At 46.8% G+C, this 25,816-nt stretch overlaps 2 protein-coding genes across 4 annotated transcripts in view; one reads left to right on the forward strand and one right to left on the reverse strand.

The window, feature by feature from the left end:
• The window catches only part of Atg4b (autophagy related 4B cysteine peptidase), a 33,598-nt gene extending 23,956 nt beyond the window's left edge, over window positions 1-9,642 (forward strand). For both annotated transcript variants that reach the window (XM_036172823.1, XM_036172825.1), the window contains exons 8-13: window positions 3,328-3,521; window positions 4,873-4,951; window positions 5,210-5,355; window positions 6,456-6,512; window positions 7,077-7,170; window positions 7,927-9,642. In XM_036172823.1, the coding sequence (XP_036028716.1) occupies window positions 3,328-3,521; window positions 4,873-4,951; window positions 5,210-5,355; window positions 6,456-6,512; window positions 7,077-7,170; window positions 7,927-8,000 (644 nt within the window). In that variant the 3' untranslated portion in view covers window positions 8,001-9,642. The remainder of the gene's footprint in view (window positions 1-3,327; window positions 3,522-4,872; window positions 4,952-5,209; window positions 5,356-6,455; window positions 6,513-7,076; window positions 7,171-7,926) is intronic.
• Window positions 9,643-11,645: 2,003 nt separating this feature from the next.
• Dtymk (deoxythymidylate kinase) lies at window positions 11,646-21,933 on the reverse strand. Of its 2 annotated transcripts, XM_036173762.1 has the most exons (5): window positions 21,661-21,933; window positions 20,081-20,189; window positions 17,300-17,387; window positions 13,978-14,175; window positions 11,646-12,068 (listed from the first exon to the last, which is right to left on the reverse strand). In XM_036173762.1, exons 1-5 carry the CDS (start codon window positions 21,788-21,790, stop codon window positions 11,958-11,960), a joined length of 636 nt encoding a protein of 211 aa, XP_036029655.1. In that variant the 5' UTR covers window positions 21,791-21,933; the 3' UTR covers window positions 11,646-11,957. The 2 variants fall into 2 exon arrangements, with proteins under 2 accessions (XP_036029655.1, XP_036029656.1); XM_036173763.1 differs by lacking the exons at window positions 11,646-12,068; window positions 17,300-17,387 and having other exon boundaries at window positions 14,001-14,103; window positions 21,661-21,865.
• Window positions 21,934-25,816: the final 3,883 nt, after the last annotated feature.

A 25,816-nucleotide genomic window follows, 5' to 3' on the forward strand; every position in this document is an offset into this window, starting at 1 on the left:
TGGCAGCAGGTTCTTCCTTCCTTCGGACTTCTTAAACTGCTTGTGAATGGAACAGTTAGGGAAGAAGTGATGTCATTCATAAAGACTGCCAAAGCCTCCTTCATCCTGAGAGCTGGCCTATAGCAACCCCCGCACACACACACCCAGTCCTTCCATCTACCTCTGCCAGCCTTTAGTGTTGATGGATTTACTTGGTGGTGGTGATGTTTTTTTGAGATGGCCTTACTCTGTCTTGAACTTGGAGCAATCCCTCTGCCTCGGTCCCCCTAGTGCTGGAATTACAGCTATGAGGCGACACTATACTAGCAATGTTGGTGGTTTGGACTAGGCCTTCATAATTGTACCAGGAAGTAGCAAGTCCCCAGATGCAAGGAGAAAGTGTAGATTAGAAAAAGTGTGTCATGTCAGCATTGAGGGAAGAAACTCACACACTATTGCAAGAGCAGCTGACGGAGGAGGGAGGGCAGGACCAAGACAGCTGGACTAAAGCTTCCAAGTGGCCGGCCGGGAACTGAACAGAGATGGCTTCAAGTCAGATGTTTGCAGTGGAGCCTGTCAGTCAGAGTTGTCTTCTTTTTTTTTGCCTTTTAGGAGTCATTATTTTTCTCACTCTCTCTTTGTGGGGGTGGGGTGCCCACAGAGGGCCAGGAAAAGGAGTTGTGGGCACCCCATGTGCAGAAGCAGTCAGTGCTCTTAACCACCCATTGCATCGTCTCAGGCACCCCTCTGCGTCTTGATCTCTGATAGCATTAACATTTTAAAGAACCTTGTTCAGTTAGGGGCCCACAAATTGGATTTGTCTGTTTCCTCAGGGTTGTGGTTGAGTTTTAAATATTTTCACAAAGGCAAACATTTGGACCACCACCACCAGGTAGCACTCAGTGACCTCTCAGACCATCATAGTGTCGGTGTGGTGTGATGCCACACACACCTGGGGAGGGTGATGTCTTTGTCTCAATGATGCCATTCCTTGAGATTAATGAAGATAATTTTTTAGAACTATTTTTTAAACATAAAAACAGGTTATAATTCAAAAGTCTAGTTATTTGAAACTGAAAAAATATTTTCTCTGTAGAAAATAGTAAAAATGATAGTTTCCCAACAAGCCCTTTTAAGCCAAATAGCTGAATATATATTGATTAGATTCTCAAATACAGAAGAAACCTTATCTTCATCTGTTCAGAGAGCTATGTTTTATTTAAGTTGTATAAGTGAGATTCTTATTCAGAAGATGATTCTTAATATATGTTGATGTGCTGGGCAGTGGTGGCACACGCCTTTAATCCCAGCACTCGGGAGGCAGAGCCAGGCGGATCTCTGAGTTCGAGGCCATCCTGGTCTACCAAGTGAGTTCCAGGAAAGGAGCAAAGCTACACAGAGAAACCCTGTCTCGAAAAACCAATATATATATATATATATATGTTGATGTTCTTTGAGACATTTTTTTCTTTTTTTTCTTTTTTTCCCAGAGCTGAGGACTGAACCCAGGGCCTTGCGCTTGCTAAGAAAGCACTCTACCACTGAGCTAAATCCCCAACCCTGAGGCATTTTTTTTGAATACGTGACTGAGCATAGCGATTTTCCTAAACTGTCCCTCTTTACATGTTTATTGACAGGCATTCTTGATAGGTATTTAATCCTCTCTACCACTTTTAAATTTGAAAGACTCTGTTAGTGTCTGGGGGGTTCATGGATTTTTTTTACCCAGTATGCTGCCTTTTTGATCCTATATTACCTTGCATCTGGCCTGTAGCACCCCTTCAGGCTGGCTGTGTCTTGACTGGGCGGAAGGCCAATATGTTTTATTACTGGGCATCCTTTTTTTTCTAGCCTTAGGGAAGAGCTCCTCCTGTGTGGTCAGTCCCACATGGGACTGCAGAACGTTGTGCGGTGTGTTCCACAATACTGGAGTTGTCTGACCACCAGACCCTAATTAGTAATTTATCGAAGGCTAGTCCAGTGCATTTAGACAGAAGACAGTTAGTAAAGGATAGAGAAGAGCTGTTTGTGGATGCTCTTCTTGTTGAGGAGAAGTCAGAGGGCTGGGTCTGCCCAGGCTGGAGAGACTACATGGCTGCTGCTGTAATTGTTTCTAAAGTGCATGTGGGACCAGTGAGGTGGCTCAGTGGGTAAAGGCACTAGTCATAATAGCCTGGCAAAAGGAGCCTGATCCCTTGAGACCATGTAAAGATGGAAGGGAGGCCTGGTGGTGGTGGCACATGCCTTTAATCCCAGCACTCGGGAGGCAGAGCCAGGTGGATCTCTCTGAGTTCGAGGCCAGCCTGGTTTACAGTGTGAGATCCAGGACAGGCACCAAAACTACACAGAGAAACTGTGTCTTAAAAAAAAATAGATGGAAGGGGGAACCAGCTCCACATGTGGTCCCCTGACCTCCACATGCACTGTGGGGCATATTTCTCTCCCACATGGTACGCACTTTGTTTGTTTGAGATATATAACAGGCTGGTCTTGAACTCACACAGATCCCTCTGCCTCTGCTAAATGCTAGGGTTAAAACTGTGTACCACTATGTACCACTATGCTTGGCTTAATGATAATTAGAAATTTAAAAAAAAATAAAGTGCAGGCTGGGGAGATAGTTCAACAGTTAAGAGCACTAGGCTACTCTCAGGACCCAGGTTCAGTTCCCAGCCCCCTCCCAACCATCTCTAACTCCAGTCCCAGGAGATCCAACACCCTCTTCTGTCCTTGAGGGCACTGTTTGCACATCAAGGCCAGACATACATATAGGCAAAACAACCATATACGTATTTTAAAATCTTTGTATGTAGAAAATGTTTCCTGTTTTCTTTTCCTTTCTTTCTTTCAGTGTGTATAAGCATTTTGCCTGTACGTGTGTGTACTACGTGCATTTCTAGTACTAGGGCAGGTCGGAAGGCGGCATTCAAACCCTGTAACTGGAATTAGGAGTGGTAGAAATGTCTCTGACTGGGAACATTTGTTCTCCAAGTTGTTTATATTTAAGCCACTTGGGATTTTTGTTTTGTTGTGTTTGTTTTAAATTATTAGATGTATATGAGTATTTTGCTTTCATGTATGTCTGTGCACTACTTGAGTGCCTTGTGCCTTCAGAGGTCATAAGAGGGTGTTGCATCACTGGAACTGGGGTTACAGACAATTGGGAGTTGCCCTGTGCATGCTGGGAATCAAATTTGTGTCCTCTGAAAGCATACTCACGTACTCTTAACCACTGAGCCATCTCTCCAGCCCCTAACTAATTACTTGGCTTTCAAAACACTCTTTCTCCTTGAGGAGAACTTCTGTCTACCTCTGCTTAGCTCATGAAAAACACATCTTCCCTTCCAGGAAGGTTGTGCAGGGCCAGCCTTCCCTGTGCAGGGGCTGCTGCACTTCCTACAGATTCAGAGCCGCACTGTAACGGGTTCCCTGCTGGAGCTGAAGTCACCAACAGGCCATCGGCCTGGAGACCCCTAGTACTTCTCATCCCTCTCCGCCTGGGACTTACAGACATCAATGAGGCCTATGTGGAGACGCTGAAGGTGAGTCTTCAGAGCAGCTCTTAACCTGGGCCTCTTGCTCCCAATTTTTCATCTATTTCAAAGTGTGATCAACTAGCTGTATCTTATAAGTGACGGTGAGAATTGAAATGTCTAAAGGTGTTTTTTGTTTGTTTTGTTTATTTGCTTGTTCGTTTGTTTTTGAGACAGGGTTTCTCTGTGTAGCTTTTGAAGCCTGTCCTGGAACTCACTTTGTAGACCAGACTGGCCTAGAATTCATAGAGATTCACCTGCCTCTGCTTCCTGAATGCTGGGATTAAAGGCATGCAGTCTAGAGTTTTATAAAGGATCTTCAAGACCAGTCAGCCTGTTGCTGAGGCTGGCAACAGGGTCTTCTATCTCTACCAGGTCTCTGCTGTGCCCTTCCTGGGTATCCCTTGAACCTCTACTTCTGACTGGATCAACGGTTCTCAACTCATGGGTCATAACCCCTTTCTGGGGGTTGAACAACCTTTCACAGGGGTCCCATATCAGATATCCTGCATATCAGATATTTACATGGTGATTTGTAACAGTAGCAAAATTACAGTTATGAAGTGGCAATGAAATAATTTTATGGATGGGGTCACAGCATGAGGAACTGTATTAAAGGGTCACAGCATTAGGAAGGTTGAAAACCACCGGTCTGGAGGGTTGGGTGCCCATGAGGATGGGGACTGCAGACAGATTTACTGAGAAGCCATCCACCTACTTCTTTGATTTTCCCCACCCTTGTCAGAAAAACAAGAGGCAAACCCTCTTGAACTAGTTACCTCAGATTTTAAAGGAAGGAGTCACATTTGAGAGCCTTACTGTGTGGAATGACAGGCAGTACTTTTTGTTAAAATGTTTCACTTTTAATCACCTCTCAGTGTAAAACCAAGAATAAAATCTCTCCTTTATCTTGGTCTACTTGACTGTCCTGGCCACTCTGTCACTTGGGCTTCCCCTCACTGATTTCCCATTTTTCTCTGACCTGCCTCTTGTGGTCATTTCTCTTGTCCCATTGGGGCAGACTGATGTCTGGCCAGGCTACGTCTCCAGCCTGCTTGCTCACATCCCCACGAAACAGCTGCATGTTAGTCTCCACCATGTTCCCCAATCCCATCACCTATCCAGGGTTTACCCGGGTAGAACTAGGAGCCTGTGGTGTGCTTGAGTGCTGCCTGTACCGGAAGCTCTCTGGGTATGTCTTCCTGTTGTTCTTGTGTCATTCAGGTGGGCTTCTGGAGGCCGTGGCCTACCATTCTCCTGACTGTGTACTGTGCTAGTATGTGGGACTGTGTAGGAGCGTGCTCTTGCATGCTGTTGTAAGGCCAGTGTGCTCAGTGGCCTTCCCTCTTCTCTCCTGCAGCACTGTTTCATGATGCCCCAGTCCCTGGGTGTTATCGGAGGGAAGCCCAACAGTGCCCACTACTTTATTGGCTACGTTGGTGAGTCTGATTTACATGCTGTGCGTTCATAGGGATGATCTGTTTCCCTGAAGGAGTGGGTTTTTTCGGTGGAGTTGTGTTGTTAATTCACTTGCCTCCCCCTCACTCACTGGTGGCATGCACCCCATGCCCCCTGATGTTTTGATTTCTGCCTACCTTCTGTCTGCTGACTCTGATATGGTGGGTCTGGATGTTGCTCTAGCCGGCCCCCTCCCTACTCTAGGTAGCTGCATCTGACTTCTTTATCATCTTGCCCAGGTGAGGAACTCATTTATCTGGACCCCCATACTACACAGCCTGCAGTGGAGCTGACTGACAGCTGCTTTATCCCTGATGAGAGCTTCCATTGCCAACACCCTCCCTGCAGGATGGGCATTGGAGAGCTGGACCCGTCCATTGCCGTGGTATGTTCCAGCCATGCAAACTCCCAAGCAGTTGTAGAGACAGTCTGTGCCAGTCCTGCAGTGTTATACAAAGGAAAATGTCTACATCTTAATAGTTTTTCCAGCATTTTAGAGTATTAGCCTTATATAATTAAGGATTCTCTTATCCTCCCCAGAGACTGTCTGCCTCCTGAGTGGCATTCACAACCATAGTGTGTGTGTGTGTGTGTGTGTGTTGCCTCTGATTGAGTGTATGTACCAAGTGTGAGGGTGTGTGTTTTTCCTACTCTATAAACTATAAATGACAGCTTGTTAGAGTCACCTGTCTGTACCTCTTTTCCTATTAGTTTTTTCCATCGTCAAATTGTTGTTTATTTAATGTATCTTGGAGATAATTCCCTTGAACAAACTTCTCAATCTCCCTTTTTGATCATACAGTAGGGATTTCTGATAATTTATATAAACCTGCCCACTCAAAATGTGTTTGGGAGGAAGAGGATGCAAAACCAAAAATGTCAAAACAGTGCCATACCCAGGGAAGTCATTGCCTAGTTAGGCTGCACATCATATTTTTTGTTGGCAAAGAGTACAGCATGTCTAGTACCAATATGTAACAGTCACACAGACACAACACCCAGTATACACTCTGTCATGTGTTCCCCTCCCAAGTTCTGTGGAGAGTAGACTGATGCTCTAGGGCTCAGACTTCCTATAGGTCCCACTGGTAAATTCCTCAGCTAACTTGAGTGTGTGCACATGACAGTGAATGCATCTCAGCAGCTCAGTGATTGGAACTTGATGTTCTGCCACCACCTAGACAGCCAGCCTTATGAAGATGCTAGACACATGGGGCTAGCAGGTGCGGGCAGCACCAAGGTTGAACCTCACTCCTAGCTTTGAGAGCTGAGATCAGAGGGAACACACGGTGGAGTTACTCCCCCTTGCCACCATGGCATAGGTCTTCCATCACCGAGCAGACTGTCTGCATGTGTGACCCAAAGCACGAGCAAAGCAGCCAGCCTGGCATGTACTGGCAGGTGCATGCCAGGCTCTCTGAAGACGAGAGACCACAGCTTCATGCTCAGTGATGTTGTCACTACTCACAATCATTTTTATTTTAGGGGTTTTTCTGTAAGACTGAGGAAGACTTTAACGATTGGTGTCAGCAAGTCAAAAAGGTCTGTAGCTGCCCCTGTCCAGAGCCAAGATGAAACTTCTGGGGACCCAGGCAATGAGGTGGCTGGGGTAAAGGGAGCCTCTTTGCATGGCCTAGCTAGGAACCCCGTTTACTGGTTGCATGGGGAGTTGTGATCCTGCCTCACACGTGTGGGCAGGCTGAATGGGGCAGGGTGCCTCTCTTGCTGCTTCTCTTGCCTATGTCTAGGCCATAATTGGCCATCGTTTACCTACCTAAGTTCTGCACATTAACTTTATGGTAGGGTTCTGGCCCACTCACCTACCTGCCTCATATGGTTATGGGATGGCAATAAATTGTATGCCAAAGGCTGCCCCTGTGCCAGTTGCTTCCTGCTGCCTTCCCTGTGCTTTCTGTGATCATGTATGCCTGATGGGGTGACAGACCATTCCCAGTGGGCAGGCCTGGGCTGTGTTGACCACTGGTCTGTGCTGTAACCTTTAGTGTGGATACCCCTTCCATGTTCTTATCTGTGAAATTAGACCTCTGCAGGCTGGAGGCTGTCGTGACTGTCGAGGTGCATCTAACAGCTGTGTCTCACTGACAGCTATCCCTGCTTGGCGGTGCCCTGCCCATGTTTGAGCTGGTAGAACAGCAGCCTTCCCATCTGGCCTGCCAGGATGTCCTGAACCTGTCCCTAGGTGAGTGCTGAGGCTGCGGGGCCAAGTCTGGGTAGGCTAGTCCACTGTCCCCATCTCTTAGTTCATGTAGTCTGTGCCTGCCGCAAGCCCTCAGGTCTTGGTCATTTTCCTTTTAACCATTAATGTTTATGAGTCCCAGGTGCAAATAGTTGATAGGGCACTGTAGAGCACTCCATGCCTCAAACCCTGAGCTTGGCAGTAGCACCGTATGTCCATGTTCTGCAAGACATGTTGCCACAGGTTCGTTGGGCACTGTAGCGACAGGGCACAACAGGTTTTGCGATGATGAAGTCCAGTCTAAGAGCCACTGGGGATAAGCAATCCTGGCTCCTTGGCCTATGGCTAGTGTGCCTGTGGGGGCATAGCCCAGGCCCTCTGGCTCAGCACAGTAGAGTTCAAGGACTGTCTTGGGAGACAGTGGATGGAAGCCTGGCCAGGCCTGCTCATTCCTCAGCTGGTACAAGGAGTGGGTGCCCTTATCCTCCTGGGCTGCTGCCAGACCCTATCACTTGTCTGCTGGCAGGAGTCAGGTCCTGTTCTCTTTTATTCGAAGTTCCCATCCCTCTTCAGGGCCTTGTCACTTGCTCATGGGTCTGGACCCCTTTATGCCTGTTAACACTCTCCAGTCAGGAAGGGGCTTACAGGGCCTAGCAGGCCTCTTGTAGTTTGTCCCCCTCTCCTGGAAACATCTTCCCAACCAACCCACACCCATACCAGCTCCTGAGAAATGCCTAATGTTTCTCTTGTTCCTCCCAGATTCTTCTGATGTAGAGAGGCTGGAGAGGTTCTTTGACTCTGAAGATGAAGACTTTGAAATCTTATCCCTCTGAAGATCCTGGGGTTTGGGGATGGCCTCCATGGCCCTCGTTGGGGTGCTTTGAGAACCCAGACCTGCCTTGGGCACTCAGTGTCACCGCATTCCATCCACCCAGCCCACCCCTGCCGAGTGCTGTGCGCCTGTGCCACCTGTGTCCAGAGGGCCTGCTCTGCTCATGGACCAAGGACTGCGGTGCCTGGAGGCCTTACTGCTTGGAGTCAGACTGCCTAACCCCAAACGCGAAGGGTCTGTCCACATGAGAAGTCGCCCGTCAGAAGGCCTAGTCAGGAAGAGCAGCAGGTCAGGAGCTTCCAGAGTTCTCCACTTGACACTGCCAGCCCTGGTCAGCACATCAGCTTTGGTTCTGCTTTCTCCTGGGCACCTGGGTCTGTGGTTTATTTGGAATTAAAGCCCTGTTTGAAGTTGCTTAACAAAGACATGAGTTTCTAGGACACTTCCAGGTCAGTCTTAGAAGACCTGCAGGTTGATGTGTACAGAGTCTCAGCCATGTCATGGCCTCATGCTGCTGGGCAGGGTGAGCTTTTGGGCTGTCTCCTCTGCCTAGTGTGATTTCTCAAGGGCTACCTCAGTGGGAGAGCATATGGAAAGAATTACAAGATTGCTACTTGCTTTGGAGAGAAAGTATTCTGGTGGGGCATTTGGAAAACCCAAAGATAACAGTGTACATGGGCCCAGTGTGGACACCTGAGCCATGGGGCAGCTGACAAGCTCCTAGGGCGTCTGGAGCCATGGTCCAGAGGCTCCCCATCAGGACCCCACTAGGGAAGAGATTCATTTCCTACAAGGGGTTGATGCATTTCAAGACCCACCGCCTTCTGCTGTTAGCTTGCCACCCAGCTTCCCTCTGGGAGGAAAGGGAGGGGAGCAGAGCTGCTCTTTGCTTGTGACACTGTGCCCGCTGGTGGTGGGGGACACATTGCTACTTGAGCCTTCTTCCATGTTCTTGCCCTTCTCAGAAACACTCCTGGGTCATAGAGAATTGCAGATGGTTTGGGGCCAAAAAGGTTAAGGAGCTATGGCTTTTAGTTCACAGTAGACATTTAAACAGAGCAGGTAGCTCCAGGCACTAGCAGGTGAAGTGTCCAGCCCCTCCTTGGCACTCATTTTCATACCTGCCACCTTCTAACTCTGGCTTTCTGGGCCTTCAAGCTTTGATGCTCCAGGTCTGCTATCTTGGAGAGCGGCCTCTCCTCTCCCCAGACTATATGAACAGGGTATGGCAGCCTGGGATGGCCCTTGTAGGAGCTTTTGCTAAAAGCCCTTTCTTAGGACCCTGTAAATGGGTGAGACTGAAGCTGCTCCTTGATGGCGTATGCCAGATATGGCAGCTTTAAGTAGCCCACAGAATAATGGGATACCCCTACCTACCAAGTGTTGATGACATAATTTATTTCCTCGTACTCTTCCTCCTATATCGTGTCCCTTAGCCCCATTCCCCTTGGGGCTCCACTTCCTGAGTCCAGTAGTCATTGTGCTGCTGTGTGTGGCCCAAGGTCTTGCTGCAGCTCCTGCTGATGGTACTGAGGGTGGATGTGTGGAACACTACAACCTGAGAAAACTTCCTGGGTTGTTCATTCTTAGTAGTATAGTTTGCGATTCTTAATGGTAAATAATAAGTTTCAGTAGAAAACAAAGTGTGTGTGTGTGTGTTGATTTTTCCTCCAGTTATGGTTGGCTGATTTTAGTGTTGACAGGTAAAGATTTCCCCACATTGAACAAGTGGATCCTGCCCGCCTCAGGCCTAGCTGTTAGCCAATGTCTGTTTTCCCTTTTATTGAATAGACATATGGCCCTAAAAGGAAGAAGTGCAAGGAGAACATGATCTAAAAATGAGCCAGGAGGCCGGAGAAATGACTCAACAGTTGGGAGCCAGAGAGTTCAGTTCCCAGCACCTACCCCGGGCAGCTCACAACTGCTTAGGACCCCAGCTCCAGATGATCTAACACCCCTGGCCTCTGTGGGCACAACACATAGAAATAGTGAAAATCTTGTTTAAGCTGGGCAGCGGTGGCACACACCTTTATTCCTAGTACTTGGAGGGGCAGAGGCAGGCAGATCTCTGTGAGTTTGAGGCCAGCCTGGTCTACAGAGTGAGTTTCAGGACAGCTAGGGCTGTCTCAAAAAACAAACAAAAAGCTTACTTAAAAAATGAAAGTGGTAAAAAGCACCCACTTGGAAGGCTTGCCTGAGGATCATCAATCCTGCCTGGTGAGATCTCAGTGGGACAATCCTAGATGAAGCCTACCTACTCTTTCGTCCAAATAAAGGAAAATTGCTGACCTAAATACAATGGCCCAAGGCAAGGCTTACCTTTCATATCTGCTGTTGGCTTCCTATGGCTGCTATGACTACATAGCACATGACCCACTGCTGGAACTTGTTACAGTTCTAGAGTGCAGAAATGCAGATTATGCTGTCAGTAGAGCTAATTTTCCAGCATCCAAAGGCTCCTATATGCCTGCAAAGGCTCTGCATCTCCTGACCTTGGGCTGCTTGTTAAGAGGCTGATGATGGGGGCTGGAGAGATGGACCTGCAGGCAGGACACTACATATATAATAAATAAATCTTTAAGCTAGGTGGTGGTGGTGGCGGCGCACGTCTTTAATCACAGCACTCGGGAGGCAGAGCCAGGTGGATCTCTGTGGGTTTGAGGCCAGCCTGGGCTACCAAGTGAGTTCCAGGAAAGGCGCAAAGCTACACAGAGAAACCCTGTCTCGGGGAAAAAACAAAAAAACAAAAAACAAAAAAACTAAAAAAAATTAAATAAAGAGGCTGATGATGACCTACTTGGCTAATCCTCTACTTTATTTTTCTTTTTGAGAGTGTCTCATTGTGTAGCCCTGGCTAGTCTGGAACTCAGAGATCCACCTGCCTTTCCTCCTGAGTGCTGGGATTAAAAGTGTGCATTACCACACCAGGGTAGTACTCCGCATCAAGGTACCATCCCATGCCATCTGCCTAGCCTGTATCCTCCTTTTGATCCTGAGGAAGGTGCTTCACCTCTCCTGCAACATACTCTACGAATATAGGCTGTATTCTACCAGGAAATGTCAAATGATCCTATTTTGGAGGGGATAGTGTGAGAAGCTTCAGCAGCACAAAGAAAAAACTCAGAGGTTAGGAGCACCGACTGCTCCTTCAGAGGTCCTGAGTTCAATTCCCAGCACCCACATGGTGACTCATAACCATCTATAATGAGATCTGGCACACTCTTCTGTGTACATAATAAACAAACAAATAAATAAATCTTTTTTTTTTTTTTTTTTTAAGGGAAGCAACAAAAGTTATTATCAGTGAGTCTAGAAAGTTAAGCAGCATCATGCCTCTTGATAAGCCTGGCCATGCCTGAGAACACAGACTCAGCATGGGGCCTGGTAACCTTGATCAAACCTACAGTGGAAATCCCATGAACAGGAGGCAGACCCATCTCTACAAATTCTTTTTTTTTTTTTTTTTTTTTGGTTTTTTTCGAGACAGGGTTTCTCTGTAGCTTTGGAGCCTGTCCTGGAACTCGCTTTGTAGACCAGGCTGGCCTTGAACTCACAGAGATCCACCTGCCTCTGCCTCCTGAGTGCTGGGATTATAGTGTGCCACCACTGCCCGGCCTCTACAGATTCTTAGGGGAAGCCAGTGAGGTACATTTTCAGGTAGATTTTTATTAGTTTCTGTAAAAAATATGACTCCCAACTAACTGATGTTTTTTGCGACCTCAGTAAAACTGCCGAAAGTTACCACTAAAGTTGGGTATGGAAAGAACACCTTTAGGATCAAGGAGTAGGCAAGGAAGATATTGCACAACTTGTCCATACCACCAAAATCTCAAGTTATTAGTGGAAGCTTGTAGGTTTCTTCTGCCAAGAAATAGATCCTGCTGAACAGTGTTGAGTGTGAGCTTTCCACCAGTCTCCTAAAGGACCAGAGATTAGTTTCTGCAGTGGAAGCTCTGGGTTATTTCCATAGCTCCTCCAGTGGTCTCTGTGCAGCACTGCGGATGGCGTCCTCAGAGAGGACACGGATTTCTTCATGGACGTCCTCAATGCTTTTGGAAGCATCAACCACCTATCATCACCGGGAGACAGCAGAAAAGGATCATTACACCACCTTTCCTCTATTCCCAGTGCATGTGGTGACCTCAGGGACCCTTCACCTACAGCTTTCTTTGAACCTGGTGTTCTTAGCACACAGCAGCCTGCATACCCACCACATCCCAGGCACAGGGGAAACAGAATGCATTAGCTGCCTGACCATCTTGCTCCTAAGGAGGCTATGCAACTATCCTCCAGTTGACTAGTAAAAACGGGCTCCATGCCAGACACAGTGACCCACCCTTTATAGTTCCTGCACTCAGGAGGCAGAGGCAGATGGATCTCTGTAAACTCAAGGCCACCCTGGACTACATAGTTCCAGGACAGCCAGGGCTATATAGAGAAACCCTGTCTCAAAAAACAAAACAAAACAGTTCCACCTGTCTTGAGGGCACTCCCAGGGTGTTCGGAAGGCCCTCATCAACCTGGTTTGCTTCCTGTCCTCTTGGGAGATGAAAGCTGTCCTAGCACAGCTGCCCTGTTCCTTGCAGGACAGGCAGATGAGATGCAAACCAGGACAGAGAGTCAATAAATGTCAGCATCTCCAAGTCCCACCATCTGGAGGGGGTCTGGACATGACTTGTTTCTGTAAGTCTGGCTAAGGCCTTTGGCAGCAAATGTTTGAAAAGCGTCCAGGAGTGTAGAGGGGTTATGGAAGGAATCCAACTATCTCACAAGGTATGACTACTGTGCAGGAAAACTCCACAGGGGGTCACCTCCTAGAAGGTATCGCAACAGCCCCACTGCAGCCACAGGACCGTGGCCCAGACTATTCAGGTTGGCTCTATGGGCTGACAAGTAAAAGGGCATTACCATCTGTTCTAATGTAACAAGATGAGCAGAAAGTTGACAAACTTCACAATCCTGAGGACATGTAACAAAGGGCAAGTAATGCAAGGGAAATGGCGCCTTGGTAAAAACTGGCCTGTCATGTCTGGCACTACTTAAGTGCCAGGCTTCAAGTCTGGGAACCTCAGGCAACAGTCAAAAACTGGCCTGTGTGGGCAATGCCAGGCCCACCAAGACTATTCTAGAGTAGATGATGTGCAGAGGCAACTTTCTGCAGGAAAGAAGGAGCAGTTAGGATCAGAGTTGGCTTCCGTGCATGAAACAAGATGGAAGTTCAAGCTAATTCCTGAGACCACTGTTGAAACTGAGTGGAGGAAAAAGGACCAGAGGGAAGCCTAGTATAGGCAATTCCTGTGCCCTGGGAGATGGCCATGCATGGGCCTACAGGGCTCCAAAGAAATGGGCAGGGTGCAGTCCCAGGTTGTAGCTGTGGAGAAGGTGCCTAGGGTATGACTGAGAACCAACAGGAAGAAGTCACAGCATGAACTAAAAGGAAAAGTAAGATACGTCTCTCCATGCACCTCGTGACTGTACTGCCCAAGTATAACCCAATTATAGACAGTACACTGCAGTCATTCCTATGAGAAAGACCGGAGTAAAGTGTGAGGTAGCTTGCAAGACCACGTGCTGAATGGCCAGGTTACATGGCTCAAGGCTTGTAGGGCTAAGATGCAGATGTTTGCTGGGGCTCATCTTTGAGTCTAGTGGATACAGAGTATCTCATTCTTCATGAGGTCTGTTTGTCTCAAACTCATCTGGTCCACCAGACAAAGCAGGCTTAGGGTTTTGTAAAACCGCTATGATTAGAATCTGCTGGCACAGGGCTGGACCAGACACTCAGTGGTAGGTGAGGCCCTCGGTTCTGTAGCTAGCACCCCACTACTATCACCAAAAAGGCTGCTGGCAGAGAACCAGAACAGCTTCCCTGAGGTTTCCCAGGTGGGCAACCAAACGAGCTACGCCAGGTGTGCTGATGTCAGCAGAGGGTAGGCTACCACACGGCTCCTCAGTGGCTGTTTGTCGCCAGGACTCACCTTCCAGTTCAGGTTTTGATCCTTCATGAGCTGCTGGAAACACAGCAGAACCTGCTCCTGGAAAGTCCCAGTCTCATAGCGCTCGAGACCAAACTCTCCCCGTGTGGCAGCATCCAGCAATTGTAACTGAAGGAACAGGATGAGGTCAGGTTTGGGAAGGCCCACGTCTGGCTGTTTGCACCAATCCAGGGAAAAGTTCTGCCAACAGTCAGAGAAAAAGCACTGAGTCGGGTGCAATCTTTCCGCTTCAAAGTGGGGGTTGGGGGACCTGCTGGAAGTGAGTCAGCAGGATGGTACCACAGCCCTGTGCTCTGCAGTCTACTATGAGCCTCATCACATCCCGGACCCTGTCCCAGAATACGGCATGGCATACGTAGATAGCCTGGTGGTACAGTCAACCCAGGAGGTGGAAAGTAGCTCATTCCAGAGACAGGAACAGCAGAGCTCTGTGCCACAAGCTTGTGTCCATACTCTTCCCGATAAACACCGAAGGAAACAAGCAATCCTGGAAGCCTACTGGATCTCATGTACACATTCCCACTTATCTCATCAACTTGCTAAAAATGCCCTTTCCAGAACAAAAGTAGGACCTCAGAGGCCATCCTATTCCCCAGAAACATTATAAGCTCAAGAAGTAACCCCAAAGGCCCTCCCTACAGGGCCACAGCGTGCCAATCATCCATCCTCGCTTCCTTATACAAACAAAAAACTTCACTGGGGAACGACTCTAACACATGTAAAAGAAACCACAGAACTTAAAAGGTTCCTGTCACTTGGCAATCCGCCATCCTCAAGGGCTATTATATGAAGACATTATCAGACGCCATCTGCTTCTTGAGAGGACCCAGCACTCACGGACGAACAAGGTGAAGACATGAAGCCAGGTGTGGTGACAGGCACTTGCAAAGTAGCAGCAAGAGGACAGTTCAGGTTCCTCTTCGGCTACGGAGTTCCAAACCAAGCTGAGCTACAGAAGATCTTGTCTCAAAATCAGAACAAATGCAATTCCAGCGCTTCGGAGCTAGAAGCAGGAGTTCCGTGTTATCATCGGCTATAGAGTGGGTTCAAGGTCAGCCAAAAACTGTCTCAAAAAACCAAAACGGTAAGGTTTGGGGTTTGGGGTGGGGGGTGGATGCTGGGCTGTGGTGGCACACGCCTTTAGTCCCAGCACACAGGAGGTAGAAACAGGGAGGTCTTGAGTTCAAGGTCAACCTGGTCTATAGAGTGAGTTCCCGGACAGTCAGGGCTACACTGAAAAACTGGCTCAGGAAAAAAATAAAACAACAGCAGCAGCAACAAAAAATAACAAAGATTTGGGAGAGCCGGGCAAGCACATGCTTTCCCAGAGTTACACCCTCCTACATGGAGAGACCTGCTTAGCTGTTAAGAGCACTGACTGCTCTTCTTACAGGGCCCAGGTTCAGTTCCCAGCACCCACATGGTGGCTAACAATTCCCTGTAACTCCAGTCTCATGCGGGCAAAATGCTCATACCCATAGGAGTAAAATAAATACATCTTAAAAACAAACAAAAAACCAACAACTCAGAGTGACACTCTCAGCACTAAGAATATTTTAAACAAAATGCCAGAAAGAGATGTGGGAAGTTAAACATCACAAGACTTAAGGGACTGGAGATATAGCTTAGTGGTAGAGCAATGGCTACCATGTGTGAGGCCCTGGGTCCAAATTCCCAGCAGAAAAAAAACCTTCAAAAAACCCACTTCAGGGGCTGGAGAGATGGCTCAGAGGTTAAGAGCACTGCCTGTTCTTCCAGAGGTCCTGAGTTCAATTCCCAGCAACCACATGGTGGCTCACAACCATCTACAATGAGAGATCTGGTGCCCTCTTCTGGCCTGTAGGCTGAACACTCACTGTATATATAACAAATAAATCTTTATAAAAAAAAAAAAAAAAAAGCAGGTTGGGGATTTAGCTCAGTGGTATGGCGCTTGCCTAAAGGCCCTGGGTTCAAGCTTCAGCTAAAAAAAAAAAAAAAACCCACTTCAGCCAGTGAGATGGTTCAGCTTGTAAAGACCCTTACTTCCCACACAGCCTGGTACCTGAGTTAAATCCCCAAAACTCAGTGTAACGAGAAAACCAATTCTCCAAAGTGGGCCTCTGACCTCTACATGTTTGCTATGGCACACATGCTCTGGCCTCCATCCTTATATTACAATAATAACAAAAATAAAAGAGATGTGAGAGGCACATGAAGCGTCGACCTTAGTCAGATTCTGGTTTAATAAAAATACAAGATGCCGGGCGGTGGTGGCACACGCCTTTAATCCCAGCACTTGGGAGGCAGAGCCAGGTGGATCTCTGTGAGTTCAAGGCCAACCTGGGCTACCAAGTGAGTTCCAGGAAAGGCACAAAGCTACACAGGGAAACCCTGTCTTGAAAAAACAAAACAAAACAAAACAAAAAACCCATTTATTAAGAACTGACAAAGTCACTGATACAGAGCAGAAGATTTGAGTGTCCCTGAAGCTGATGGTACTATGGGAGGATTTCTGTTGCCAAATATCTGAGGTTTAAAAACTAAAAAGCGCCGGGCAGTGGTGGCACACGCCTGTAATCCCAGCACTCGGGAGGCAGAGGCAGGTGGATCTCTTGAGTTCAAGGCCAGCCTGGTCTACCAAATGAGTTCCAGGAAAGGAGCAAAGCTACACAGAGAAACCCTGTCTCGAAAGAACAAAACATAACAAACAAATAAACCAAAAAAAAAAACCCCAAAAAAACAAAAACAAACAAACAAAAAAAACTAAAAAGCACTGTCAGATGTGGTGGTTCAGGCCTTTAATCTAGCAGTTGAGGCAGAGGCAGATGGCTGGCTGATTCATGGTGAGTCTGGTCTACACAGTGAGTTCCAAGCCAGCAAAGGCTACATAGTGAGATCTTGTCTTAAACAAACATAAATGGCAGAACTATTTTTAGAAATAAAGAAAAAAGGGCAGTGGAACCACTACCATTACACACAGGAAGCCATGGAGAGAAACTAGAGGGATCAGCGGAGGAGGCTCCAGTATCCTAGCCATTTCTACATCTGGTCACAAAGTGAGGCAGTACATGAAAGTCTAACCTCTCTATGAGAGAAAGCATCCAAAGTGAAAACACAACACTGTCTGTGAAAAACAACCTGCAAGTGCATTTCTTTATTGATAAAAAACCATCTCAATCTCGAAAGAGAGTTAAAGGGATGCCAGAGTCATCAGATTCCTCAGAGTAACTGGAACACGTACTCATTGTGGTCGGTGACACTGAAAATAAGCAGGTCAGGGCCCACACCTGGCAACCTGAAACAGACACCACACACTACTCACCTTGGCGCTAGTGAAGGCAACCCCGGAAAAGGCGTATCTATCCAAAACAAGGGTCACGCCCTGGTTCAACTTCGCCTTAATTAATGGCCTGAAAAACAGAATGCTCTTGAGTGCTGGAACAGGTTTCCCAAACTACTCCAACGTGGAAATCTCATACAATTAAATTACAGCACAGCGATTTATAAACTTATTTACAAAGCTGTACATCTTCTCTCTAGGTGATGCCAGTGGACACTTCCGCCCTGCTCTGCAGAGGAAAAGGAGAACCAGCAAAGAGGAAAGGATGGCAGAGGGCACGGGGAGCCAGAAGGTGAGGCTGATACCTGTGCCCAAGTCTGAACTGCAAGTATAAGAGGAGGCAAAATATCAAGGATGTTTTCCACCAAACACCACGGGCTCACCATCATTGCCCGTGTGCCAAACCTTGGATGTGTGAAAATGAAGGGCTTAGTATGAGAGAGAAAAAAAAATGTCACTGAAGACACAAAGGCAAAGTCAAGATTTCATCTCACTTAGCACACCTCTCAGGAGGCACTCAGTTTTGGAGGGGTGGGGGAAGAAGCTGAAATAGATCTCACTATGTAGCCCAGGCTGTTCTAGAATCTGGTATGCAGCCCAGGCTGGCCTCCAGCTCTTGATCTTTAGGGTGTGATGGCACAAACCTGGAATCCCAACGCCTGTGAGGCTGAAGCAGAGAGTCCCAAGCTCCAAGCCAAACTAAACTATGTGCACAGCAGGACCTTAAGAGTGTTTGTCTAAGATTTGTTTGTTTTGGGGCTGGAGAGATGGCTCAGTGGTTAAGAGCACCGACTGCTCTTCCAGAGGTCCCGAGTTTAATTCCCAGCAACCATATGGTGGCTCACAACCATCTGTAATGAGATCTGGTGCCCTCGTCTGGCCTGCAGTCAAACATCCCATATACATAATAAATAAATAAATAAATCTTATTTTTAAAAAGTAATATAAAAATAAAAGATTTGTTTGTTTTATGTATGAGTGCCCTATCTGCATATATGACTTTATGCCAGAGAGGGCATCAGATTCCACTAAAGATGGTTGTGAGCCACCATGTGGGTGCTTGGAATTGAACTCAGGACCTCTGGAAGAGCAGCCAGTGCTCGTAACTGCTGCCTATCTCTCCAGGCCCAGAGTTTTGTTTTTTGGGGGTTTTCTTTTTGGGGGGGGTGTCAAGACAGAGTTTCTCTGTAGCTTTGGAGCCTGTCCTGGACTAGCTCAGTAGATCAGGCTGGCCTGGAACTCACAGAGATCCACTTGCCTCTGCCTCCCAAGTGCTGGGATTACAGGCGTGCGCCACCACCGCCCGGCCAGAGTTTTTTAATGTATGGAGCTAGAGTCAGTAATGTGAACATATAAAAGAAAAAAAGAAAAGAAAAAATAAATAATTGAGCCAAGTAGTACTGACACATGCCTTTAATCCCAGCATTTGGGAGGCAGAGGCAGTTGGATCTCTGTTTGAGGCCAGCCTGATCTACAAAGAGTATTCCAGGACAGCCAGGGCTACAGAGAACCCCTGTCTTGAAAAACAAAACAAAACAAAAAGGAAAAAAAATAATCTAAACCCAGATCTCACACCCATCACAAATTAACATAGACAGACCCTAGACCTAAATATAAAACAGAAAACTTTTAAAAAGAGGGGGGTGGCCGGGAGAGATGGCTCAGAGGTTAAGAGCACTGGCTGGTCTTCCAGAGGACCTGAGTTCAATTCCAAGCACCCACATAGTGGCTCAAAACCATCTGAGGCCTGGTGCCCTCTTCTGGCCTGCAAGCAAACATGCAGGCAGAACACTGTATACATAATAAATAAATCTTTTTTAAAAAAGTAAAAAAAGAAGCCGGGCAGTGGTGGCGAACGCCTGTAATCCAAGCACTTGGGAGGCAGAGGCAGGTGGATCTCTGTGAGTTCGAGGCCAGCCTGGTCTACAGAGTGAGTTCCAGGACAGCCAGGGGTACAGAGAAACCCTATCTTGAAAATCAAGAGAGAGAGAGAAAGCCTGGTTGCCCTTGGGTCCAACAACACCAAAGACCAAATCCATGCAAGGCCCGATATGCTAACCTCGGTAAAATTAAGCTGTGCTGTGCAAGAGACTATTAAACAATACAATACAAGCCCAGAAGAGAGAACATATGAAAGGCATTTCTGACAAATGACTGACATGCTCAGTATGTGCCCTTAAAGTATGACAAAGAAAATAGCAGGCCCTTGGAGGGCTGAGGGAGAAAGGCCCTGGGCTACAGGGCGAACCACTGTCTCCAAAAGAAAAAAAGTTGGGGCCTGGGGAGATGACTCTGTTTGCCATGTAACCATGAGGACTTGAGTCTGGTCCAGAACCCCAAATCAGTGAGCTCAAGGTTCAGGAAGAAACCTTGTCTCAGCTGGGCGTGAGGACAGTCTGGGCTACAAGGCAAGTTCCAGGATAATCAGGGCTGTTATACAGAGAAACTCTTGTCTTGAAAAACCTTTAAAAAAAGGAAATCTTGTCTCAGGGCTGCAGAGATGGCTCAGCAGTTTAACACTTGTTGCTCTTACAGAGGATCCGGGTTTGGTTCCAGCATCCCTATGGCAGCTCACAACTGCCCCTAACTCTAGATATAGGGATCTGTCCTCCTTGGGATGCGGGCATGCATGAGGGGGACAAGCATCCATGTAGGCATTTATACTACACAAAAATGCACATATATAAACCCACACATGTGTTCACACACATGCCACACACATGTCTGCATGTGACAAGTGGAGAGCAGAGAGTCAGTATTTACACTTGTTCCCAGCGGTTTGCAGAAAAAAGCAGGTGCACCGCGTGATCCTCCAGTTCTGTTTTCTTTTCTAAGTAGGAATTCAGAAGCTTGCCGATTTCTGTTGATCTTTCTAGAAAGAGAAAATTACAAAGACTCCTTAAGTCGGGCTTTTCACCTAAATTATACTACCGTTTGCACTGAAGTTTTCAACTTGCACTCATACCTAGCTCTAAACTTTATTAAACCTCTAGACAGGTTTGGACCATCTGTGGAGAAGTCAGAGGCGTTTCCCTGAGAGAACGCATTAATGTGCAGAGACCATGTAAAGTCTTGATTTCTAAAGTCCTTGTAAGACTTTTGACTGGTTGGCTTGTGTTACAACTTAAAAGTGGCAGGAAAGAGTCACACCATACAACAGAGCACACATGGGAGATTTATTGAGGGAGGGGAGAGAAGGGGGCAGAGACAGGGGAGGAGAGCAAAGAAAGAGAAAGACTGGAGGTGGGCAAGGCCCACCTTTTATAAGAAAACTTAGCAAATACACACAGGGGGTGCACTTAGTGATGGCAGCTAAAGACATATCCTGTCAGGACCCTGAGGGCAGGCCAGTACAGATGCCTAAATGAGAAGATTCAAATATCCAACAAAGCATTTTTCCAGTTCCCTACCTACTTACCTACTTAATTTGTAGGATTAGGGTCGGTGTTCTAGTGCACAGGGGTGAAGCCCCAAGGTCAACTACATGTTCCTTTTTTCTTTCTTTCTGTCTGTCTTTTTTTTTGAGACAGGGTTTCTCTGTGTAGCTTTGCTCCTTTCCTGGAACTCACTCTGTAGCCCAGGTGGCCCTTGAACTCACAGAGATCCACCTGGCTCTGCCTCTCAAGTGCTGGGATAAAAGGCATGCACCACCACCACCACCACCGCCACCGCCGCCGCCGCCTGGCTCATGTTCCTTTTTTCTTTCTTTCTTTCTTTTTTTTTCTCATTACAGATGGTTGTGAGCCACCATGTGGTTGCTGGGAATTGAACTCAGGACCTCTGGAAGAGCAGTCGCGTGCCCCCAACCACTGAGCCATCTCTCCAGCCCCCTCATGTTTCTTTTTTCAAGAGCAGTCTACCTTGTGTTGTTGGAGAGGGTCTTCACTGGGACCTGAAGCTCAATTTTGGCTAGACTGGCCAGCAGGCATCAGGAACAAGGCACGAGCCTCTCTCCACCTCTCCAGCACTGGGATTATCATCAACTATCCTGGCTTTTTACATGGAAGACTGAACTCTGTGTGCATTTTACCAACTACGCCATCCCCACCAGCCCAGGGGTGGTACTGCCTATGGTGAGTTGGGTCCTCCCACATCAATAACCAATCAAGAAAAACGTCTCCCAGGCTTACCTGCAGGCCAATCTGGTGGGGGCAATTTTCTCAATTGAGAGCCCCTCTTCCCAAAGGACACTAGCTTGTGTCAAGGTGACATAAAACTAGCCAGCACACCCATGCACAGTAATAAACAAGTGTTCTAAAGTTCTTAAAAAACACACGATCAGATGCTCCCAAGACTGAGAGAACTGAGACTCTCAGGGCCCGCCCACTCGCCCGCCTGCGCACCGGGGAAACGCAGCATCTCGGCTCGGTGGCCCGAGGCGCACAGCGCGGTCACCAGCCTGAGGCCCTGCGTGGTCTTGCCAGCACGGTCCACGCCCTCCAGCACGATGAGCGCCCCCCGCCGCGACGCCATGGCCACTTTACCCGCACAGCTCCCGCCAAACTGGCCGGTTCCCGCCAACGTTAGACGCAGCAGGAGGCGGGAGCGCGCAGGTCCTCTGGCTGCACCGCCTCTTCCGGCTGCAAGCTGAATTCTGTAGCTGGCGGTGGGGGAACCGTTCCGGAACCGGTTCCGGACGTTGCGTAGCCCGTGGCCGGGGTCCCAGCCGCCTGGTGACGTCCCACTCGCCGAACTTCCGTTTGCAGCGCCCTGCGAGGGCCAGTCTTACGGATTGGGATGCTGCATGCTCCGGTCACGTGGAAATCCTACAACAGTAACAGAATCAAATTTTCATGCTCCGGAGCGCGTAGCTGCAGGGTTCTAAAAGTTTCTTATCACAAGGAAAAGAGCCATCTTATGGTTTCCTCTCTGAAACGAGTAAAGATAAGGAGCATCGGACTCCCAAGAGGTGCTGCGGCATCATCAACGCGCTCACGAATGTTTGTTGTCGTTTAGGGTTACTGGGATCGTGCCGAATACCCAGGGACCGAAGCTGGTGAAAGGAAATGGGTTTATTTGCAGCGTTGGCCCGAACGGAAAAATTCCCACTTTCTTTTTGCTTTGCCCCTAGTAGTGTTTTTAGAGAAAAGATTAAAGCCAGGAAGGATATATGTACAGGAGGCAGGCAAATTTCTGTGAGTTTGAGGCCAGCTTGATCTACATAGCAAGTTCCAGGACAGGCAAGGCTGCATTGTGAGGCCCGGTCGCAATTAAAACAAAACAACAGCATTCTAGAGGCTGAGGCAGAAGGGTCCCGAGTTAAAGGCCAGCTTGGCTATGTTTCAATAAGACTGATCAAGGAAGTACTCAGTCGGTAGAGTGCTTGACTAGCGTGAATGAAGCCCTGCATTCCACACCCAGACGAATAAACTGGATATCATGAGTGATACATCCCATAATCCCGGGCACTTGGGAGGTAGAGGCAGGATCAGAAATTCAAGGTCTGTGCAAACATCTGAACTGACACCTAGTCAAAGAAGGTACTCAGATGCCAAACAGATATGTAAACATGGGGCTGGAGAGATGGCTCAGGGGTTAAGAGCACTGGCTGCTCTTCCAGAGGTCCAGAGTTCAATTCGCCCCAACCACATGGTGGCTCACAACCATCTGTAATGAGATCTGGTGCCCTCATCTGGCCTGCAGGGATACATGCAGGCAGAACACTGTATATTAAATAAATAAATAAATAAATAAATAAATAGTAATAAAAATATATGTAAACATTCTCAACGTAAACATTATTAGGAATCGTAAATTTAAAAGAAGATAATGTCACACCTCTTCTAGAATAGCCAAAATCTACCTTCTAGAATAGTCAAAACCTACAATTCTGACCATAGAATGTACTGGTGAGGATGTGGAGCAAAGGAACTCCAATGCTAATGAGAAGCAAAAACAATGTGTGGCCGCTTTGGAGACAGTTTGGCTGTTTCTCAGGAAACTACTCTTCTCTTACTATATGGCCAATAGTTACTCAGATGAGTTGGAAACTATGTCTACAGAAAACCCTGCACACAAATGGTTGTATCACTTCTATCCACACTTGCCTAAATAGAGAAGCAACTAGGGTGTTCTCCAACAGATAAGCTGATAATTACACAGTAGAATGCTTTTCAAATAAAAAAAAGAAATGAGCTATCAAGTCATAATAGGATATGGGAGAACCCGAAGTGCGCAATGGTAAGTGAAGCCAGCCTGAAAAGACTGTAGACCCCAACCAACTACATGGCACTCTGGAAAAAAAGCAAAGCTAAGGGGATTCTAAAATGTTAATTGGTTACAAGAGTCTGTGGGGGGTGTCCCATACTGTAGTAGACCAGAGGAATTTAAGGCAGTGAAATATTCTTCAGGATGCTGTAAGGGGAATACTTACTATGTATTTGTCAGAAATATTAGACCCCTCAACAAGAGTGAACTTTATCGTAAACTATGGATTTTAGTTAATAATGTATCAATATTGTTTCAGTAACTGTAACAAAGTCACCATAGGAATGCAAAATGTCTACAACTGAGGAAATTGTTAGAGAGCCCTCTGAGGAATATATGCTCAATTTTTCAGGAAGCCCAAGACTACTTTAAAAAGGGTTACTAGTGTTTAAAATGAGCTCCAGAACAGAGACATTTAAACAAAAAAGCAGGTACAGTGATGTCCTGTTTTTCTCTCATTAGGCATTAAATGTGTCCAGGAACAGCACCTTCTTCAAAGATCAGGACCTGGACTCAAAGTGAAGACCATTGGTTTAGTATTTGGAGGGAGTGGGAAACATTTTAAATTTCTGTATATTTTGAAATTTTTTTTATAGAATAAATGCTTCTAACATTTGAACAATCCAATTAAAAAATGAGCTAAAGAGCTAAACAGAGAATTCTCAAAAGAAGAATCTCAAATGGCTGAAAGACATTTAAGGAAATGCTCATATCCCGGACACTTGGGAGGTAGAGGCAGAATTAGAAATTTAAGGTCTTAGTCATCAAAGAAGTAAAAATCAAAATGACTCTGAGATACCACCTTACATCTGTCAGAATGGCAATGATGAAAAACACTAATGACAGTCAATGCTGGAGAGGATGTGGAGCAAAGGGAACACTCCTCCACTGTTGGTGGGAGCGCAAACTTGTACAACCACTGTGGAAATCAGTATGGCGGTTTCTCAGAAAATTGGGAATCGATCTACCTGGACACCCAGCCATAGTACTCTTGGGCATATACCCAAGGAATGCTCAATCATACCACAAAGATACATACTCAACTATATTCACAGCAGCATTATTTGCTGGAAACAATCTAGATGCGCATCAACTGAAGAATGGATAAGGAAAATGTGGTACATATACACAATGGAGTACTATTCAGCAGAGAAAAACAATGACATCATGAAGTTTTCAGGCAAATGGATGGAACTAGAAAATATCATCCTGAGTGATGTTACCCAAACCCAGATGGACAAACATGTTATGTACTCACTCATTAGTGGATACTAGATATAAAGCAAAGAACAATCAGACTGCAACCCACAGAACCAGGGAGGCTATATAGCAGGGGGGACCCTAGGATGACTGTGGTTTATAATAAGTTTTGGTTTTACTCAATCACTGAGCAAGTTTCACTGAAATATTTCAATATTAGGATAAGAATTTGTACTGTATCAAGTTGTTAATAAAAAAAATTTAAAAACATCAATGCACATGAAATAAAATAAATAAATTTAAAAAATTAAAAAACAACAAAATAGCCAGGCGGTGGTGGCGCATGCCTGTAATCCCAGCACTCGGGAGGCAGAGGCAGGTGGATCTCTGTGAGTTCGAGGCCGGCCTGGTCTACAGAGCTAGTCCAGGACAGGCTCCAAAGCTACAGAGAAACCCTGTCTCGGAAAAAAACAAACAACAACAACAACAACAACAAAAACCAAGAACAACAACAACAACAAAAAACCCAAAAACTTAAATAAATTTCTGTGTAGTTTGAATTTTTTTTTTTTATAGAATAAATGCTTCTAAGGCTGGGAATATAATCACCTGGTAGAATGCTTACCAATGTTCAAGCCCAGACACCAAGTAAACTGGGTATGCTCAAGGTCTTCTTCAGCCACATATGCAGATTGAGGGCAACCCGGGCTACATGTCCCCTAAAATTGCATTTTAAGTGGGCCAGCAGTGTGGTGGCACATGCCCTTAGTTCCAGCACTGGGGAGGCAGAGGCAGCTAATCTCTGAGTTCAAGGCCAGCTTAGTCTACTTAGCAAGTTTGAGGACAGCCAGAGCTACATAATAGGGAGACCCTGTCTCAGAAAACCCAAAATAAGAAAATAATAAATAATAACAATACTACTACTACTAGTAGTAATAATAATACCCCCTGCCAGGTGGTGGTGGCACACATCTTTGAGCCCAGCACTCAGGAGGTTGAGCCAGGAGGATCTCTGTGAGTTCGAGGCCAGCCTGGTCTACAGAGTGAGATCCAGGACAGGCACCAAAACTATACAGAGAAACCTTGTCTCCA

The sequence above is a fragment of the Onychomys torridus genome, chromosome 23 (assembly GCF_903995425.1).
Source record: "Onychomys torridus chromosome 23, mOncTor1.1, whole genome shotgun sequence".
In the NCBI taxonomy this organism is placed as follows: domain Eukaryota; kingdom Metazoa; phylum Chordata; class Mammalia; order Rodentia; family Cricetidae; genus Onychomys; species Onychomys torridus.

Excerpts from the sequence above, each read along its gene's own strand:
- Dtymk (XM_036173762.1), bottom strand. The coding sequence starts at position 21,790 with ATGGCGTCGCGGCGGGGGGCGCTCATCGTGCTGGAGGGCGTGGACCGT. Across the intron at positions 20,190-21,660 it reads CGAGATGCTGCGTTTCCCCG|AAAGATCAACAGAAATCGGC; the intron begins GTGCGCAGGCGG and ends TTCTCTTTCTAG. Across the intron at positions 17,388-20,080 it reads GCAAACCGCTGGGAACAAGT|GCCATTAATTAAGGCGAAGT; the intron begins GTAAATACTGAC and ends TCTGTTTTTCAG.